General features: G+C 51.7%; 2 protein-coding genes and 1 long non-coding RNA gene across 10 annotated transcripts in view; 2 read left to right on the forward strand and 1 right to left on the reverse strand.

Moving 5' to 3' along the window:
- The first annotated feature begins 437 nt into the window (after positions 1–437).
- On the forward strand, positions 438–10,143 carry Tmem145 (transmembrane protein 145). Of its 4 annotated transcripts, XM_002728703.6 has the most exons (15): positions 440–633; positions 1,383–1,457; positions 1,572–1,649; positions 1,742–1,828; positions 1,911–2,012; positions 2,114–2,198; positions 2,297–2,368; positions 2,470–2,538; positions 2,869–2,949; positions 3,041–3,119; positions 3,254–3,347; positions 3,936–4,108; positions 5,378–5,498; positions 8,641–8,847; positions 9,338–10,143. In XM_002728703.6, exons 1-15 carry the CDS (start codon positions 514–516, stop codon positions 9,584–9,586), a joined length of 1,692 nt encoding a protein of 563 aa, XP_002728749.1. In that variant the 5' UTR covers positions 440–513; the 3' UTR covers positions 9,587–10,143. The 4 variants fall into 4 exon arrangements, with proteins under 4 accessions (XP_038949510.1, XP_002728749.1, XP_063133734.1 ...); XM_039093582.2 differs by having other exon boundaries at positions 438–633; positions 8,641–10,143; XM_063277664.1 differs by lacking the exon at positions 440–633 and adding an exon at positions 788–932 and having other exon boundaries at positions 8,641–10,143.
- Positions 4,742–8,744, reverse strand: LOC134482973 (uncharacterized). The gene is made up of 2 exons (XR_010059752.1): positions 8,621–8,744; positions 4,742–5,004 (listed from the first exon to the last, which is right to left on the reverse strand). It is a non-coding gene; the product is annotated as an uncharacterized LOC134482973 (long non-coding RNA).
- A 624-nt stretch (positions 10,144–10,767) lies between the features above and the next one.
- Megf8 (multiple EGF-like-domains 8) overlaps positions 10,768–18,095 on the forward strand; it is a 49,367-nt gene continuing 42,039 nt past the window's right edge. The window contains exon 1 of one of the 5 annotated variants that reach the window (XR_005502484.2): positions 10,768–11,628. Coding sequence is in view for 4 of the 5 variants with exons in the window: in XM_039106569.2 (XP_038962497.1) it covers positions 11,442–11,628 (187 nt within the window). In the remaining variant the exon portion in view is untranslated. The remainder of the gene's footprint in view (positions 11,629–18,095) is intronic. The other 4 variants (XM_039106569.2, XM_039106490.2, XM_006228364.5 and 1 more) reach the window with 4 other exon arrangements.

Here is an 18,095-nt window from a genome sequence, read left to right on the forward strand (position 1 = left end):
GTGGGTCAGGATTGATTGTTTTGTTAGAAGGTTTTACCTCGTGTATATGTGTGTGTGTCCCAGAACACCTTACCCTCTGTGTCTATGGGCACAAGGTTTGCCAAATCTAGAGAATGGGTAAAAATAGAATAATTTGGGGTCAAAATTGGGGGTCAGTGGTCAGGACAGAGCTAAGTTTTCTCGGTTATGAGCATCCCGGACTCTGCAGTTCAAAGGAGGCCCTTGCTTACTGGTATGTGAGTTCAGTTTAGGACACATACGCATCCTGAGGTATCTGAGACTCCTGTAGAAAAGAACCGCAGCTGGATAAGGTGACAAAAGAATGGGAGAGAATGTTCTTTCTCAGGTGGGAAGGGTAGGAGACAGTTTAGTCCATTCCAGAGGAGGGGGCGGAGACCGCTGCGTCCAGCGGCCCCTTTAATCGGGGGCGCGCGCTGGCCAGCCTGCGCGCTCTCGCCTCCGTCACCGGGCCGGAGCGGGAGCCGGAGCCGTGCCGAGGCCAGAGCGGGAGGAATGGAGCCTTCGCGCGCGCCCGCGCTGCGCCGCCTGCTGCCGCCACTGCTGCTCTTGCTGCTGCCACTGTACCCCCGCACCCGGGCCAAGTACGTGCGGGGCAACCTCAGCTCCAAAGAGGTGAGCACACCGAGACGTCTCCTAGCGTTCCCTGGCCCGCGGGACCCAAGAGGGGATGATGCCGCCCCGCCCCCTGCGCCCCTCCCGGATTGGGGCGTGAGTGGTGGGGGCCCGGACCAGGGCGGAGGCCGTGGGTTGGGGGTTGCATTGTGACTGTCGAGGTCAGCCTGGGTGGGGAGGGTCGGTAGGGAGTGTGGTAGTTATAGGGAACCGAGCTGCACCATGGTGGTGCTGAAGGGACAGCACCCCTCACTCCACCAAGTGGAGGTCGCCTGGCCTGCTCAGAACCAGCAAGGAAGGTTTGGAAGATTTCCCAGGATGGCATGGTTTGCGGGACCACCTTGGAGCTGCCCCCCGCCCTGTGTGTGTGTGTGTGTGTGTGTGTGTGTGTGTGTGTGTGTGTGTGTGTGTGTAACTGGGGGAATGCGGCTGAGAAAAAGTCCAGGACAGATGGTGATGGGGCTGTGCACCTGGCCATCCATGGTCTTTTTCAGTGTGTCTAGAAGATGGGGAGGAGGAGGAAGAGGAGGAGGGAAGGAAACTTGAGGGACATCTGAGGGAAAAAACCAGAGCAGCAGAAAATTGGACACACAGCAAAAGAATCTGGAAAGAATCCTAGAGGTGACTTAGCTGCTTTGTGGTGTTTGAGAAGCCAAGTAGCTTTGGATAGAGAAGAAAAGTTGAGGGTCCGTGGGTAGGGTTGAGCTGCATTCTTGAAGGACTCAGATCTCACTGGATCCTTTTGCCAGGACTGGGTGTTCCTGACAAGATTTTGTTTCCTCTCGGATTATGGCCGACTGGACTTCCGATTCCGATACCCTGAGGTGAGTCTCCCCAGCCACTCTCCTTAGCTGAGGCTGGACACTACCTTGGCCTTCCAAGGCAAAAGCTGTCCAACTTCTGTAAACACCCCAACCACCAAATCTCTGGGTCTTCAGGCCAAGTGCTGTCAGAACATCCTCCTCTATTTTGACGACCCATCTCAGTGGCCAGCGGTGTACAAGGCAAGGGACAAGGTGAGGGCTATGAAGAGTGTGTATATGAGGGGTGTGCAGGGGCAGAAGGCCACAGTCGTTCAGAGGGTGACCATGCCTCTGCCTTGCCCTAGGACTGTTTGGCCAAGGAGTCGGTGATCAGGCCAGAGAACAACCAGGTCATCAATCTCACCACCCAGTACGCCTGGTCGGGCTGTCAGGTGCGAGGTAGTGCGCAGGTGCTAAAGGTCTAGGGCCTGGTGTCATGGAGGATGAGGCCTCAGCCTTTTGGCTTCTCCCCAGGTGGTGTCAGAGGAGGGAACCCGCTACCTGAGCTGCTCCAGTGGCCGCAGCTTCCGCTCTGTGCGTGAACGATGGTGGTATATTGCGCTCAGCAAGTGTGGGGTAAGGGCCTGGGGCAGCCACCTGGCTTTTCTCTCCTTTTCCTTCCTGTTGACTTCCCCTACCTGCCCAGAATCCACCTTGAGCCTCACCACTCTCCACAGGGAGATGGGCTACAGTTGGAATATGAGATGGTTCTTACCAACGGCAAGTCTTTCTGGACACGGCATTTCTCAGCTGATGAATTTGGTGAGCAGATATTGGAGGAACAGGGCAGATATGGAAGCCCCAGCAGGTAGAGATGCCCACTCCAAAAGCCTTCTCCCACCCCTTCTGTTGAATTCTAGGGATCCTGGAGACAGATGTGACCTTTCTCCTCATCTTCACCCTCATCTTTGTCCTCTCTTGTTACTTTGGATGTGAGTACAGCACATGAGGGAGAGGGTTGGGACAAGCGGGAGAGCAGAGATGGAGAAACGCCCCTCCCCAACCTGTGTATGCGTTCCCATCTCCTTCTTAGACTTGCTGAAAGGCCGTCAGCTACTCCACACAACTTACAAAATGTTCATGGCTGCAGCAGGAGTGGAGGGTGAGGTTTTGAGTGTCCCAGATTTTGAGTTCTCTTAAGAAGAGGGCCTTGGGATCCTGACCCCAGGGTCTGAGGGAGGAGGGCTGGGCATGGACTCCTGGATCTACACTCCCAGGTCTGAGGAAAGTAAGGTCATGATCTGGCCTGATGGGTCCTGAGGAGGAGAGGCTGGGGCTACGGCCTCCAGAGTTTTCCTAGCAGGTTGTCCTAACAGATATCCTGGGCTTCTGATGGGGGTGGCAGAGGGTTAAACGTTTGGATCACAGTGCTAGGCGACAGTGGTGTCCCAAAGCTGGTTTCTGTCTTTTCTCGGTCTCTCCTCCCTCCCAGTCCTGAGCCTCCTGTTTTTCTGCATCTACTGGGGCCAGTACGCCACAGACGGCATCGGGAATGACAGCGTAAAGATCTTGGGTGAGAATAGATGAACCACAGAGGGTAGGAGCCTCCCCAGGGGCCTGGTGATCTGAGCCTGAGCCCGAACCATCCTTTCCTCCCTTTGCAGCCAAGCTACTCTTCTCCTCCAGCTTCCTCATCTTCCTGCTCACACTCATCCTCCTCGGGAAGGGATTCACGGTTACACGGTGCCCGGGCAGGGACTGTGCATTGGGGTGGCTGGGCTGGGGAGTAGGGCAGGGAGGTGGAGGTAGGGGGTGTGGCAGCTCCCTCCTCCCTGACAGCATCCACCCTGCTGTCTCCCCCACGGCCTGCTTGCCAGAGGCCGCATCAGCCACTCAGGCTCCGTGAAGTTGTCTGTGTACATGACCCTGTACACCCTCACCCACGTGGTGTTGCTCATCTACGAGGCAGAAGTGAGTGTCCAAAGCTCCTGCCAGCCCCTCTCCTTCCTGCCCTGTCTACCGCCCCTCCCCACAGAGCGTCCTCTTTCTCGCCCTGAGTTTCTGCCTTTCCCATCTGTCTCTCAGTGACTCCTCTCTCTTCACCATTTCTGAGTAGCTTTCTTCCTCCTTGTCTCTCACTTGTCCCCATGTCCAAGAGTCAGAGACCTAGTTCTGTTTAAGCTCCCCCACTTCCTAGATGGCCATTCCCACCCTCGCCCTGAGCTTGTTTCTGCTGGTGGGAAGTTAGGAGGAGCTTGGCCCTATCTTCAGGACTCTGTTAGGGGCTTTCCACCTCTTGTATGGGATGATAGTAGGGCTTCTCTCTGTGTCAGTGTGGATGGATGAGTTACGCAGGGTGTGAGTGATAGCATTTAGTCCCACAGTGGGCACAAAGTAGTTGTTGTGGGCTCCTTATATACCTATTATAATTCTAGCCCCATCCCTAGCGGTCCCACCACTTCTGGCCTGACCCTTTTCTCTGTTCCAGCCCTTGGTGCCTGAGGGTGGGGTCCAGGGTCAGAGGCCAGAGCTTTGACCACCCTTGTTTTGTGGGTCCAGTTCTTTGACCCAGGCCAGGTACTATACACATACGAGTCTCCGGCTGGTTATGGACTCATCGGGCTGCAGGTGGCGGCCTATGTGTGGTTCTGCTATGCAGTGCTGGTCTCCCTGCGGCACTATCCGGAGAAACAGCCCTTTTATGTGCCCTTCTTTGCTGCCTATACCCTCTGGTGAGACATGGTGGGGTCCTAACTTACCTTACCCCCACAAGCTAGATCATTCAGAGAATGTAAAATGAGCTTTCAGGACAAGTGGTTGTTGTCTGAAATCTGCCACTGTCTATCTAGCTTTTATGATCTAGAAGAAAATTAAACTACCCACTCAAAATAAAATGGTGGGAAAAGTCCCAGAATTTGGGAGGCTAACTAGTAAGGATTGCTAGCCTTGGCTACATAGTCAGCATCTCAAAACAAAAACAACAGAAAGGACAAAAGCAAAATCCAAAGAAACAATTAAAAAAGTCTCTCAGGGAGCTAGGCAAGTCTGTAACCATCTTATTCTGGAGGTAGAGACAGCTACATGAGAACCCTGTCTGGAAAACGAAACCAAACTAAAGCAAACCAGACGTATGTACAAATCTGTCATATTGTTTCCTAGCACAGGGTTGTTACTAGGATCTTCTTCAGCATTCACGAGATATGAAGGGCAGACAGTGATGCCACAGGACTTTAATCCCAGCATTTGGGAGGCAGAGGCAGGTGGATCTCTAAGTTGGAGACCAGACTGGTTTACAGTGAGTTCCAGAACAGTCAGGACTACACAGAGAGACCCTGTCTTGAAAACAAAACAAAATGACATGAAGATTTAATGTCACACAATAAATGTTTAATAACATCTCGGTTAATAGCCAGGCATGCTAGTGAATGTCTATAATGTCAGGCCTTGGAAGGTGGAGGCATACACATGCAGTCATAAAAGGAATTCTTCAAATAAAACTCCAAACCGACCGACTGACCGACCGTGTTCATGTAAAGGGGGCAGATTCCGAGCCAGACTGCCGGGGTGTAGAGCCCAGCTCCGAAGCTTCCAAACGGTGCAGTCCCAGACCAGCCCTTGGCCTTCTCACCTGTTATAGGGAATGGAAACCACATTCGTTTCCTGGACTCAGTGTGAGAGTTAAACGAGCTCACAGATGTAAAATGTTTTGGAGACATCCAGTCAAGCCCTGGTTGCTCGCCAATCCGACCATGGGCTATCTATTGAGGTCCGTGAGGTTGATAAGCTGCCAGGGTTGGGGTGAAGTGGAGCCGAGTTAACCAGCCTGGTCTTTATCCACTGAAATCTCCCAAGCCAGCGGACTTCGGGGTCCTCTTTCAACATCTGGCTTTCAAAGGCTACAGTTTGGGAATCTGCCTGTGGCCTGCGAGTGACGCAGCAGGGAGGTGGGGACACGGGATAGGGTGGAGAGCAGTGGCAATCCACTTTAAACCTCCCCGCAGGTTCTTTGCTGTCCCTGTCATGGCCCTGATCGCCAATTTTGGGATCCCGAAGTGGGCCCGAGAGAAGATCGTCAATGGTATCCAGCTGGGGATCCACCTGTATGCGCATGGCGTGTTTCTGGTGAGAACGGTTGTCGGAGTGGGGTGGGAACTGAGGGCTGGAGGACGTGTGAGGTGCCTGTTACGTGCCTGGATGTCCTGTCCTCTGTAGAGCCCTGGACCTACACGCCTTTGTTTCCTTTTGAGCTGGGCAGTTCAGTCTCACTGATGGGCAAGCTGTGACATCCTGCCTCAGTTTCCTGAGTGCTGGGACTGTGGACCCAAGACACCACACTCGGTCCCCTCCCTCTCGCATCTACTCTGTGGTCTCTGGAAGGCACTGTCTGAAAGCCTGCTGGGTACTCTACCATGTCCCCCAGAGCTCTCCTTCTCTGCCACTTCTCTGACCTTGTCTCCTGGCCTCTTCATACAATCCCTCTTTCTTTGTACCCCTCCCCCCATTTCCATTCTTGACTCTGTGTCCCCAGGTTTTCACATTTCTGTTTGCACCATCACTACCCACCCAAAGCCCTTGGTCACCCTTTCCCCCCATTTCCCCATCAAGAGCTATTGTTCAAGCATCAGTTAAATGGGACGAATTGGGGCTCTTGGGAACCTAGCTTTGAATGGCGTTTTTATTAGACCTAGGCTTGAGGGAGATCTTACTCTTCTTAGTTTTGTTCTTAGCTGGTATTTGTCCTGGTTTACGTCCTCTCCTTCTGAATTGGTGGCAACCCTCATCTACACTTACTTAACGGTTTGTGTGCATATGTGTATGTGGAGGGGATTTTTTTTTAACGCATGTACTCACTAGGTTGCCCTGGCTGACCTGGAACTCACTATATAGACCAGGCTGGCCAAAGGTTTGTCACACCATATCCCAGTTGGAGATTTTTTGTTTTTGATTTTAAAGATTATTTATAAGTACACAGTAGCTGTCTTCAGACACACCAGAAGAGGGCATCAGACCTTATTCCAGATGGTTGTGAGCCACCATGTAGTTGCTGGGAATTGAACTCAGGACCCCTGGAAGAGCAGTCAGTGCTCTTAACCACTGAGCCACCTCTCCAGTCCCGTCCCCCCCCCCCCGCCCATCTCCTTGATGCAGAATCTTCTATATTGCCCCTACTGCCCTTGATATCACAGCAATCCTCCTGTCTCAGCCCATTGAGTTCTGGGATTCATCAGAACACCAGGCTTTAGCCTGGTTCTTGCTAGAAGTATTCATACACATCTTCCCCCCTGGGTTTCTTGCTCAATTGCTGGACAGTTTAGGAGTCATTGACTATGCTCTATAGGAGTAGAAGCTGAGTCTCCAGGGATCCATGGCCTTTGGTGGCAGACCATGCACTCTGAATCCTGCTAGTCTCTGGCAGATAGTCAGGGCTCACATGGGGGATGGTGCACAAAAGGAAACAAGTATTAAATTTGTCGTGATGTCTGTAATCTCATTACTTCGCAGGTGGAGGCGGGAGGGTCGGGAGTTCAAGTCCTCCTCCCACAGAAATAGAGCAGGAAAAGTTATACAGAAAAATATAATTTTTGCGGTCAGCCTGGCAATGTGAGACCTTGTCTCAAAAGCAAAAGAAAAAGAGAAAACAAAAAATTAGTTTCACTAAGGGTTTTAACTTTGTAATCCGGGGGACCTACAGTCTGCAACATGCCCAGCCCCCAGGGAAGGGACCAGGTCTGCCATGCTCTACCTCAGGACTTAGCTTACTCATCTTCCTTGAATGGTGTATCTAGAAGCTCAGCAAGAAGTCAGAAGGGGATAGAAAGAAAAGAAACACCAAGAACCCACCACACAGGAGACTCCGCATCAGTGGCTTTCATTTCCACCCTCTCGTCTTTCCAGATAGGCACCGTAATCCTTTTTGGCTGGTGAGACTCAGGTTGTTTAATCAACGTGCCCCAGATTCAGCACTTAGTGAGAGATGGAGCCAAGAGTGGCGACACCAGCAGCTCAGAATTCGAGACAAGTGTCCTTGATGCTTTTTTTTCACCTTCAGCCAGCTTCTTTCTGAAGCAGCAGAGCTCGATGCACCCAGCACAGCCTTAGTGAAGTTGCACTGAGCTACTGGGCTATGGCTGCAGAGTGGGATCTAGAAACATCACCTGTGTTCTGGAAACAGTCAACTGGTATTTATTGACAGCCAGGCACTGTTAAAGATCGAGCTTGGGATTTAACAGGAAGTTGAAAAGTCAAGTTCTGCTGGGCGGTGGTGGTGCAAGCCTTTAATCCCAGCACTCAGAGGGAGAGGCAGGTGGATCTCTGAGTTTGAGGCCAGCCTGGGCTACAGAGTGAGTTCCAGGACAGTCAGGGCAGTTATAGAGGGAAACACTGTCTCAAAAAAATCAAAACCAAAGCAAACCAAAAAGCAGTCAAGTTCTAACTCTGGTGGTAAACGCTTATAAGCCAAGCACAGGAGGATGTTATGTAGACTGTCTCCAAAGAGGAAGCAAGATTGAGTTCTTGCCTTCAAGGAGTTGACATTCTAAAGAGCCTGTTAACTAATGTTTAGTTGAACTTTGTGTGTTTATGAACACATTCTAAGATTGGGCATGGGGCTGAACATCTTCAGTCCAGCACTAAGAAGGTGTGTGTGTGTGTGTGTGTGTGTGTGTGTGTGTGTGTGTGTGTGTGAGAGAGAGAGAGAGAGAGAGAGAGAGAGAGAGAGAGAGAGAGAGAGAGAGAATCAGGAGTTTGGGAGAGGCTCAGGAATTCAAGGTCATTCTTCGCTATATAGCAAGTCTGAGGGCAGCCTGGACTACACAGGCCCTCTCAAAAACAAAGCAAAGCAAAAAAGAGCAGTAAAACGATTCTAATTTGTGCTCTCTAATAAGGTCCCTAATGAGCTTACTAGATAAGGCAGTGTGTAACTGAGAAGCAATTTTACATTTAATTTTTATTCAATTTAAGCCATATGTGGCTAGTGGCTGTCATACTGGGCAGCACAGGACACTGCCCATAACCAATCAATTGTGACATCCAGTAGTCAGGTTTATGATATTGGAAACACCACTAAGCACAGTAATTAGAAGAGGAAAGCTAAGGGAAAAGGTCAGAATGCAGGGAGACACCCTACTCCTGGTGTCTAAGGCAGTCTGAATGGTTCAAAGACAAGGTAGAGGTCAAATGGAGAGGAATCATCTAAGTCTAAACTTTATAGATACATTCTGGGTCCTGGAGACTGCTTCTCTAACCTGTGTCTGACTTCTTTCAGATCATGACCCGCCCATCGGCGGCCAACAAGAACTTTCCATACCACGTGCGAACTTCGCAGATCGCCTCCGCTGGGGTCCCTGCGCCCGGAGGGAGCCAATCCGCAGATAAGGCCTTCCCGCAGCACGTCTATGGAAACGTGACGTTCATCAGCGACTCGGTGCCCAACTTCACGGAGCTCTTCTCCATCCCCCCGCCCACCTCCTCTGTAAGCCCCGCAGCCCCGGCGCCCGAGGAGCTGCTGGCGCCGCCCCTGGAGTACCTGACCCCGCTCCCCGCCCCGCCGCCACCCCCTGCGCATTGGCGTCTAAGCCCACCCCTGGCCTTCCGTACTCCCGGTGCCCCAATTCCCCGCCTAGACCGTCCCCCAGCGCCCGCGCCCACCCTGCCAGACTGGGTCCTGGCGCTGTTGCGCACGCCCCCGAGGACACCCCGCGCCGTGCTCCCGCCGCCTGCCTTCCGAGGCTGGTCCCCATCTCCCCCACCGCCTCCAGAGTTTGCCAGGCGCACCCCGACGCCACCCCTTGAGTACCTGGCCCCGCTGCCCAGGCGCCCAGTCACCCACTCCTTCCCTGACTGACACGTGCGTCCATATCTGGGGTGGTGGGAGTCCTCTAGGGGGAGGGGGACGGGCCTTCGGGGCCGCATTTGCTCCCCGAGGGTTCTGGGCAGCCTCTGACCCTGACCCCCCATCCCAGGCCGGGAAGCAGGTGGAGGAGACAGCGGTGGCGGCGGCAGTGCCCCCAAGGGGTCGTGTGGTGACCATGGCCGAGCCGGGCGCAGCCTCCCCACCCCCACCCGCTCGGTTCCCCAAGGCGGTCGACTCGGGCTGGGATGGCCCGACGCCGTCCTACCAGCCGCTTGTGCCCCAGACGGCGGCGCCGCACACCGGCTTCACCGAATACTTCAGCATGCACACAGCCGGGGGCCCTGCACCCCCGGTCTGAGCATCCCTTTCCCGCCTCTGCCCCACAGGCGGCGCACCGGGCCCCGGCTGGGCTCCGGAACCCCTTCTCTCTCCTGGCCCAAGGGCTCGGCCTTGCCAGGCACCCCCACCCCACACACACACCCCGCGCCCACGTTGGGTGCGCTGCGTCCTGCCCCTTTCCCTCTTGTGCCAAACGGTCCCGCGGGAGCCGTTCTCCGCGTCCCCTCCCTCAGCCCCTGCCCCGAACGGCTCCGGAATCTGGACTCCCGCTGTTCCGTGATCTCCGCCCCCCTGACCCCCTCCGAGACCTCTGACCCTGCTGGACTCCGGAACATCCGTGACGACCGCCTGGACCCTGCCTGTGACCCTCCAGGACCCTGCGACCCTCGAGCCACTGTTCAGGGACGGATATTGTGAAGTTGGTCTCTACTTTGAAACCCTCTCTGGGGTTTGTGACCTCGGACCTGTGCTTTGTCCGTCCATCTGCATGCCAAGGACCTTCACATGGTCTCTGGCAGAAAGACGTTTTCTCTTCTTGCCAAAATAAAGAGGATTCGTTGAGTTTTTAATCTATAACATAGTTTCTTTTCTATATTAAGTGAAAAAAAGAAAAGGTGCTCCTGAATGTATGTCAACGTACTATTCTCGCACACCGTGCAGAGGCAGGCCAGAAGAGAGAGTTGGATTCCCACGATATGGGTTCTGGGAATCGAACCCGGGTCAGAGCAACAAGTTCTGAACCGCTAAGTCCAGCTTTTATGTATTGATGGTGCTTTAAGTCACACGGGTCTCATTATGTCCATCTAGGAAGTACTATTTTGGGTCTGGAGCCCCGTGCCTTCATAACCCGATATGCATGTTGATCCTGAATGTAGAGCACAGAAAATAACCATCTATCACAACTTTCTACCGCTCCTTTATTTTTGGCTTTCCTTTCCCTAGCAGAGATAGAGGCGCCCTCCAGTGGCAAAGGCTTTGCTCAGTCGATGACTGGCACATACTTTCTTTTAACAGGATTTTGGGTTACAATCTTAGCAATACGCATGCGTGATTCTCCCTGGGTTGGATTCCTATTCACGCTGCGCAAGCGGCTGGGAACAGATGGGAGGGAAAGTTTCCGGAAGTCTTCCACTGAGAAGGGGTGGAGCCAGGCGCTCCTTAGTCCTCCCAGGGCCTCTCTGACCCGCGACTCGCCCACCTCTCGCCTCCTCCTAGCCTGTCCTTCCCTTAGAGACTGCGCGGCTCCCCGCCCCCTCGCGCTCTCCGCGGGTCTTCCTCGGGCCGCTCTGGCCCGGGAGTCCCCAGGTCTCTCTGATCTAGCCCATCCGCCTCGGGTGGGAGGAGCGGGTGGGTAAGCATTGGAGTGAACCCTGGGGATCCCGGCTGGGACCCTGAAAGCAGGCTCCGCCCCCGCCTGGAGGGGTCTCCTCAGGAGTCTCCCGGCCAGGCGGGTTCCAGCTTGCAAGCTCCATGGACCGCCCTGCTGGGCTGTAGCGCACGTCGCCCTGGAGACTGTACGGTCTGTTTTGGCCTTGCAGCAGCCTGAGTCTAATCATTAGACACCGTTTATGGGGTCGGCGCCCCTATGGGGGCTCGTGTCTATAGGGGACCCTTACGGTCCCTAGGGGTCAGCCCTATCCATAACGACTTCATATCCAGGGCCTTCCATGGGTCCATAGGGCCGGCCTCTCGGTTTCAAAAACCCATCAACAGCGGCCCTTTCCTTGGCCGGGACTGCGTCGCTGGTACCTCCTTGGACTACAAGGCCATGCTACGCCTGTAAAGGTTGCATCTGCAGGGCCTCATTCCCGTAGAGTGTCCATTCCTGGTCTTCAGGGCCTTCCCGTCTCTTAGGACCAGAGCCAAAGGCGGCGATGGCCTTGGGCGGAGCTCTGGCCGCGGCCCTTGCACTGGCCTTCGCTGTGCTGGGGCCGCTGTCCCACAAGGTCCTGGCCGGTGACTGCAAGGGGCAGCGGCAGGTGCTACGGGAGGCACCAGGCTTCGTGACGGATGGTGCGGGCAACTACAGCGTCAATGGCAACTGCGAGTGGCTTATCGAGGGTGAGTGGGGCCGCGTGGGTCACTCATTCGGTTGCTGGTTCATTCATTTGTGCGTTCATTCGCTGAGCACATTCCCGGCTCCATTCCAGGACTTTTGCTGTAAAATGCTGAACACCCAGGGTTGCAGCCAGCCTGGGCCCTAACTCTGATGGGAGGGAATGTGCCAAGAGTCACAGTAACAAACTAGGAGTATAGAGCACAGAAAATAACCATGTAGCACATCTTTCTACCACTCCTTTATTTTTGTTTACTTGGATTGTAAGCCCACTCAGGACTAGGACTAGGACTGGCTTAGGATCTAGGCTCTATTTCGTATGAGTTTTGTGACTTTGGATGTATTAATTTTGAAGGCTCAATTTCTTTTACTCCCAATGGTCATAGCAATGGTACTTGGTTAAAAGGAGTCAGATATTTAACACATTTGATGTATAGTGTATTACTCAGGGTTCTTTAGGGAAACATAACTTACAGAATGAATCTTTATAGAAACAAGATTTATTAGAGTGGCTTACAGTGCAGTGGTGATGCACGACTTTGATCCGAGCACTCCAGAGGCAGAGGCAGGCAGATCTCGGAGTTTGAGGCCAGCCTGGTCTACATAGTGAGTTCCAGGACAGCCAGAGAAACCCTGTTTTGACTTCCTTCTCCCCAAGTAAAAGAATGGCTTACAGGCTGTGGTCCAGCTAGTCCAATAAAACTGTTTACCAAAAAAAAAAAAAAAAAAAAAAAAAAAAATCCAATAGTGGTTTTTCTGTCCACAAGGCCGTATGTCTCAGTATATGTCAGAATGCTAAAGAAGTTGGCTCTAATGCTGACAGGAATTAGAGGATGCTTTTGAGCAAGCCTATGTGCTAAATTCTAGTATGCGAAAACAGAATAGAAGAAGCCAGAACTGGTGCCAGAGGCAGGAGCGGGAGGCTTGTGAGTTTGAGGCTGGACCTTGCTAGTTAGAGTGAGAGCAAGCAGGCAGAGAGCGAGTTTCCTTCTTCTGTGTCCTTTATACAGACTGCCAGCAGAAGGTGTGGCCTCTCACCTCAAAAGAGCTGGATTAGAAGTGGGTCTTCCCATTTTAAGTGATTTCATTAAAAAAAAAAATAGAAAAAGGATCTCTCACAAATGTGCCCATCTGTTTTGGTTTTAGTTGGTTCAAGATGTAGTCGAATTGACAACTGTGAGGACCCATCACATATAGTAAATGTCCATGTCCATTAAGTGCCCTTAGAGCTATTGCTCTATTTAAACACTTCAATAAAACCATAGTTTCAGCCACTCATGTGCCAGAAATTACATATGCCACCATGACATAGCAGAAGAGCAGGGACCTTCTTCCCAGCAGTCTTTGTGGGGGAGACAGATGTACTAACAGTCACATAGCAAAGTGCTCCCCTGGGAGAGCCCAGAGGAAGAACCACGATCTGGGAGAGAGGAGAACAGAGAAGCATTCTGGAAGAGATGTCAAAGCTGAGACCTAAGGGATCTATGTCTATCAGCCAGGAAGAGAGAGGAAGAACATTCTAGAAAGCCTGAACAACCTTTTCTTACGGGTGAAGCCCAGGGAAGACGCGTCTCAGGAGTCTAACACAAGGCGTGGATGGGAGGGAACAGGAATGTAGGATGCTTTTGAGCAAGTGTATGTGCTAAAATTTAGAATGCTAAAACAGATACAAGGAGAAGCCAGAGGCAGGAGGGGGAGGTTTGTGAGTTTGAGGCCAGCCTGGGCTACCAATCGAAAATCTTTTTTTTTTTTTGTTCTTTTTTTCCGGAGCTGGGGACCGAACCCAGGGCCTTGCGCTTCCTGGGTAAGCGCTCTACCACTGAGCTAAATCCCCAGCCCCCGAAAATCTTTTTTAAAGTTTTATTTACTTTTGTTTTCTGTGTATGAGTGTTTTGCCTGTGTTGCTGTAAAATTATATATAAAATTTTATATATGGGGTTGGGGATTTAGCTCAGTGGTAGAGCGCTTGCCTAACAAGCACAAGGCCCTGGGTTCGGTCCCCAGCTCTGAAAAAAAGAAAAAAAATTTTATATGTAAATATATATGTATTATATATATGTATATCTTTTACCCCCACTAGATCTGGCACCTCGGTACCCCAAGATGTCTGGTGGATGTTTTCATCTCAGTCAGCAAAGCAGTCACCCGCTTTGCCCCATCCCATATCACACTGCCGATGGCTTCTCTCTGAGCCTGGCAACAATCTCTCTACCCATCCAGTTCCCAAGGCAGGTTGCCACCATGCCAGAAATACACATCTCAATTCCGTGATGGTCCAGTGTCTCCACCACCACAGATTCTCTTAAACTTAAATCGCCACATGAAAGAACACACAACACAATAACCTCTGATCCAATTGATAAGATCTAATTGCCCACCTAGACACACAAAGCCCTGTACACATCTGTCCCTTAAGAACATTCATAACAACCTGCAAAGGTACAGAATGAAATCTTAACGTCAGCCTCCATGTTCTCTTGGCAGCTTCTCTCTCTTGGCAGCTTCTCTCTTCCCGTTCCAGTCTCCTCAAACTTCTCTCCCGCCCATCCTTCCTTCTCATCCAATGACAGGCCTTGTTCTATCTTGTACCTGCCTTCACCTGTATGACATCCTACATGTCTGCATGTACATATGTGCACGATGTGTGTGCCTGGTGCTAAAGGAGGCCAGAGGAGGCCTCAGATCCACTGGTACTGGATGAATGTAAGCTGCTGTGTGGCTGCTGGGAATTGAACCCTTATCCTTTGAAAGAGCTGCAGCTGCTCTTAACCTCTGAGTCATCTCTCCAGCTTGCAGGGTTTTTCTTTGGTTGGTTGGTTTTGGTTTTTGTCCTTCCTTCCTTCCTTCCTTCCTTCCTTCCTTCCTTCCTTCCTTCCTTCCTTCCTTCCTTAAGATAGAATCATCTTAGGTATCTCAGGTGGCTTGAACTGGATGGATATAGGTCCTCCTGCCTCTGCCTCCTTAATTCTGGGATTATCTGTATGAGCTGCCATGCTTCATATGGTACTTGGCCTTGAACCCGGGGCTTCATGCATGCAAGTAAGCTGTTTACACTGAACTACTCCCCCAGCCGGAGACCCTGTCATTACCTCCTCTTCCTCCTTCTCCTCCTTGGAGGGGGGGGAGAGACACAAGTAACAGCATGTGGGGGTCAGAGGACAACCAGTCCTTACCTCCCACCTTGTTTGAGGCAGAGTTTCTTGCTTTCCGTTGCCTTCCTGGCCCAGGAACTTCGGTGCATTCTCGTTTCTGCTCCCTGTTTCAACGTAAGTGAGCTGGGGTTGCTGCCCTGCACCACCCTATCTAGCTTATGCAGATTCAGGGGGATCTGAACTGTGGTTCTTTATCCCCTAAGCTATCTCCTTAGCCTTGAAGGTTTTGTTTTGTTTTTGACAGACTCTTACTGGATAGCTCAGGCCAATGTGTAGTTGGGCACGGTGGGCTGTCAGCCCCCAGTGTGCAGAATGTTCAGGGCTGAAGTAGAGGCTAGAAATGGGAGTTGTGTCTGGGCCTAGGGGAAGGATAGGACTCTGCTAGAAGGTTCAGAGGAACAACCATTGAAACTCATATAGGAGTTCCCTGGGGTGTAAAAAGTGGCCAGCCTCTGTGAAGACACTAAGGAGGTTAATGTCTTCGGATCTGTGTCTGTGTTTGTCTAGTAAGTCTATACACTAGACGGGGAGGTGAGGAGCTGGAACTGGTCCTCGAACGTCACATTGGCAGTTTGGCTATTTCCTTGGGGGTGCCAGGAAGCTACCGAATGGTTTAGAGCAGGCATTGTTAGCTTGAGCCTGAGTAGAGGGTGACAGACTAGAGGCTTGGTATGTGGAAACAGTGAGTTCTGAAGTGGGGCAGAGGTCGAAGGGGGTGAGGTATGAGCCATGCAGGGAGATGTTTGTGGATTTTCCCCAGTGGGATGGGAGCAAACTGATTAATGTGGGGGTGTGGCATCTGTCACCCCAGGAACCAGCATCTTAGCTAAGGGTGTTGGTCCAAGCTTGTAATCTGAGTACTTGAGAGGCTGAGGCCAGGGGATCCCATCTTAGAGGCTATCCTGGGCTATAGTAGACCCTGTTTCAAAATTACCCAAAAGTCTGAGTGGGTTGGCTGCTTTTGTTATGGTTTATAGCCCAGTCTGGCCTTGAACTCAAAATTCTCCTCCCTCAGCCTCTCTGGTGCTGGGATCGCAGGAGTGCGTGCCATGCTTGGGTACCCACTTCTTGTACCATGATTATGTTCTGTCTGGTCCCAGACTTCCCAACCTCCTCTGGAGTAAGAGTCCCCCGGCTTCCTCCAGAGGCAGGGCAGGAGGTGGGGCTTGGGTCCCATTTCTTTCTGGAAAGGGGTAGGGTAGAAACCAGAAACCTTGAGCTTTGGGAGGGAGGCAAATCTCCCAGGCTTTTGCACTTGTTTTAAGTCCTTGATTGGAACAGGGTGTTTGATAAAGGCTGGCAAGATACTGGAAGATCTGGATTCTGGTTCTGCTGAATGGTTCTTGTGTGAGCTCCAAACTGTGGGTCAGTATATTATATCCTTGGGTTCTGGTCAGTGGAATCCAGAGCAAAGTAGTCAGCTTCTCTATCTGTCTATCTCTCCTCCCCTCTCTCCCCTCCCCATCCTCCTCCCCATCCTCCTCATCCTCCACCCCCATCCTCCTCCTCTTTGGTTTTGTTCTTTTGTCTTTTGAGATAGAATCTCTCCTAGCCCAGGCTGGTCTGGGACATACCAAAGATGACTCTTCTGATTGTTTCTAACATGTTGGGATCATAGGGGACCTCACTACGCCTGGCTTTGTGGTATCATTTTATTTATTGATTTTTAGACTTTATGTATGTGAGTGTTTTGCCTAAAAGCGTGTGTGCCTGGTACCCAAGGTCAGAAGAGGGTGTCAGATCCCTGAAGCTGATGGTTGTGAGCTCCTGGGAATTGGTCATCTGCAGGAGCAACAAGTTTTCCAAGCTGGTGAGACATCTCTCTAGCCCAGAACTTTTTTTTTTTTTTAAATCATATTTTTGAGATTATAGTATAATTACATCATTCCCCTGTAATGCTTCCTCCTTCCCGTGCCATATCCCCTCCTTTCTCCTACCATATACCCCTCCTTGCTCTCTTCCAAATTTATGGCCCCCTTTAAAACTTAATCGTTGTTAAACACACACACACACACACACACACACACACACACACACACACAAATCTATATTGCTCAGTACAACTTGCTTAGTCTATATACATGGTTTCTTGTTTTGTTTTTGCTTATGAGGCAAGCTCTTGCTATGTTGCCCAGGATAGCCTTGAGCACTAGTCCTGCCACACCTGTGATGTAATTGTATGTGTCACCATGCTTTTGCATGTCTCTTCATTCTGTCACCCAGTAACTGCTCAGCTTTTGCTCATGCCCAGGCCTTGTGCCAAGGCAGTGTTTGAGAAGAAAATATGCCCAGGTCCTGTGTCCTGTGACCCTCCTAGACTGCAGGAGAGTAACCCTGGACACAGTCCTGGCACAGAGATGGAAAGTTATACTGGGATATTCAAATCCCAAAGAGGCTGCTAACTCAGCCCTGAAACATCAGGGTAGGCTTCCTGGAGGAGGCCTGCAAGCATATAGCAGCTGGTGCAGAGGCCTGGCTCCCCATGAGCACGATGCTCTAATGGCAGTTTGAGAGATGAGGTCAAGTTCCAAACACCAGCTGTTCTCCTAGGCTGGGAGAGCCAAGAAGAAGACTTTTTACCAGAGGAGCACCAGGCCAGGTGTCATATTGGAGTCAACTACTAGAGACCATATTAGGGCAAGACCTCAGATCACATGGGGAAGGTGTCTGTGTCACTGGTCCTGGCTTGGCAAGGCTTAGCACTGAGCATCCTGACTGGGTGCTAGCAAATTATAGTCATCTTCTTGGCCATTTACACCAGCCTAGTCGGTAGGGAGAACTATTCCCATTTTATAGACAAGGAAGCTAACTAAGGCCTACAAGGCAGGATAGGTAGTTAAGAGAGAGAGGAGTCGAGAAATAGAGAAATAGAGCACCCCACCATACCCCTAGCCCTGTTGTTGTTGTGTTGTTTTTGAGATGTCTAGTTGTGCGGCTCAGCAGGCCCAGACTCCAGAGTGCTGGGATATACGAAGGACATCTCTCAACTCAGCATCCTCCTGCTGCACCTCCTGATACTGGCGCTGCAGGTGTGGGCAGCCAGGCCTGGTTTTGTGTGGTTGGGAGCCCAGAGCTTTGTGCACACTAGGCAAGCACTCCACCCACTGAGTCACATCTCCAGCTAAGCAACAGGTGCTCTCCAGCCTATTCACTGGCCTGTGCTCATGCCCTTGCTGGTAGAACGCCCCTGTGTGTGACAGGCAGGGGTTCTACCATGATGCTGCATTCCAGGCCCTGTAAAAATCTCCCAGTGCTCCAGAGGCAGAGATCTCTGTGAGTTCGAGGCCAGCCTGGTCTGCATAGTGAGTTCCAGGACAGCC

This window comes from Rattus norvegicus, chromosome 1, assembly GCF_036323735.1.
Source record: "Rattus norvegicus strain BN/NHsdMcwi chromosome 1, GRCr8, whole genome shotgun sequence".
NCBI classification, from domain to species: Eukaryota; Metazoa; Chordata; class Mammalia; order Rodentia; family Muridae; genus Rattus; species Rattus norvegicus.

What these genes read in the sequence shown, in the direction of transcription:
- Tmem145 (XM_039093582.2), top strand. Translation starts at nt 514, where the DNA reads ATGGAGCCTTCGCGCGCGCCCGCGCTGCGCCGCCTGCTGCCGCCACTG. An exon ending in TCCGATTCCGATACCCTGAG is followed by an intron (nt 1,458 to 1,571) that starts GTGAGTCTCCCC and finishes CTGGGTCTTCAG; the next exon opens with GCCAAGTGCTGTCAGAACAT. An exon ending in ATGCGCATGGCGTGTTTCTG is followed by an intron (nt 5,499 to 8,640) that starts GTGAGAACGGTT and finishes GACTTCTTTCAG; the next exon opens with ATCATGACCCGCCCATCGGC.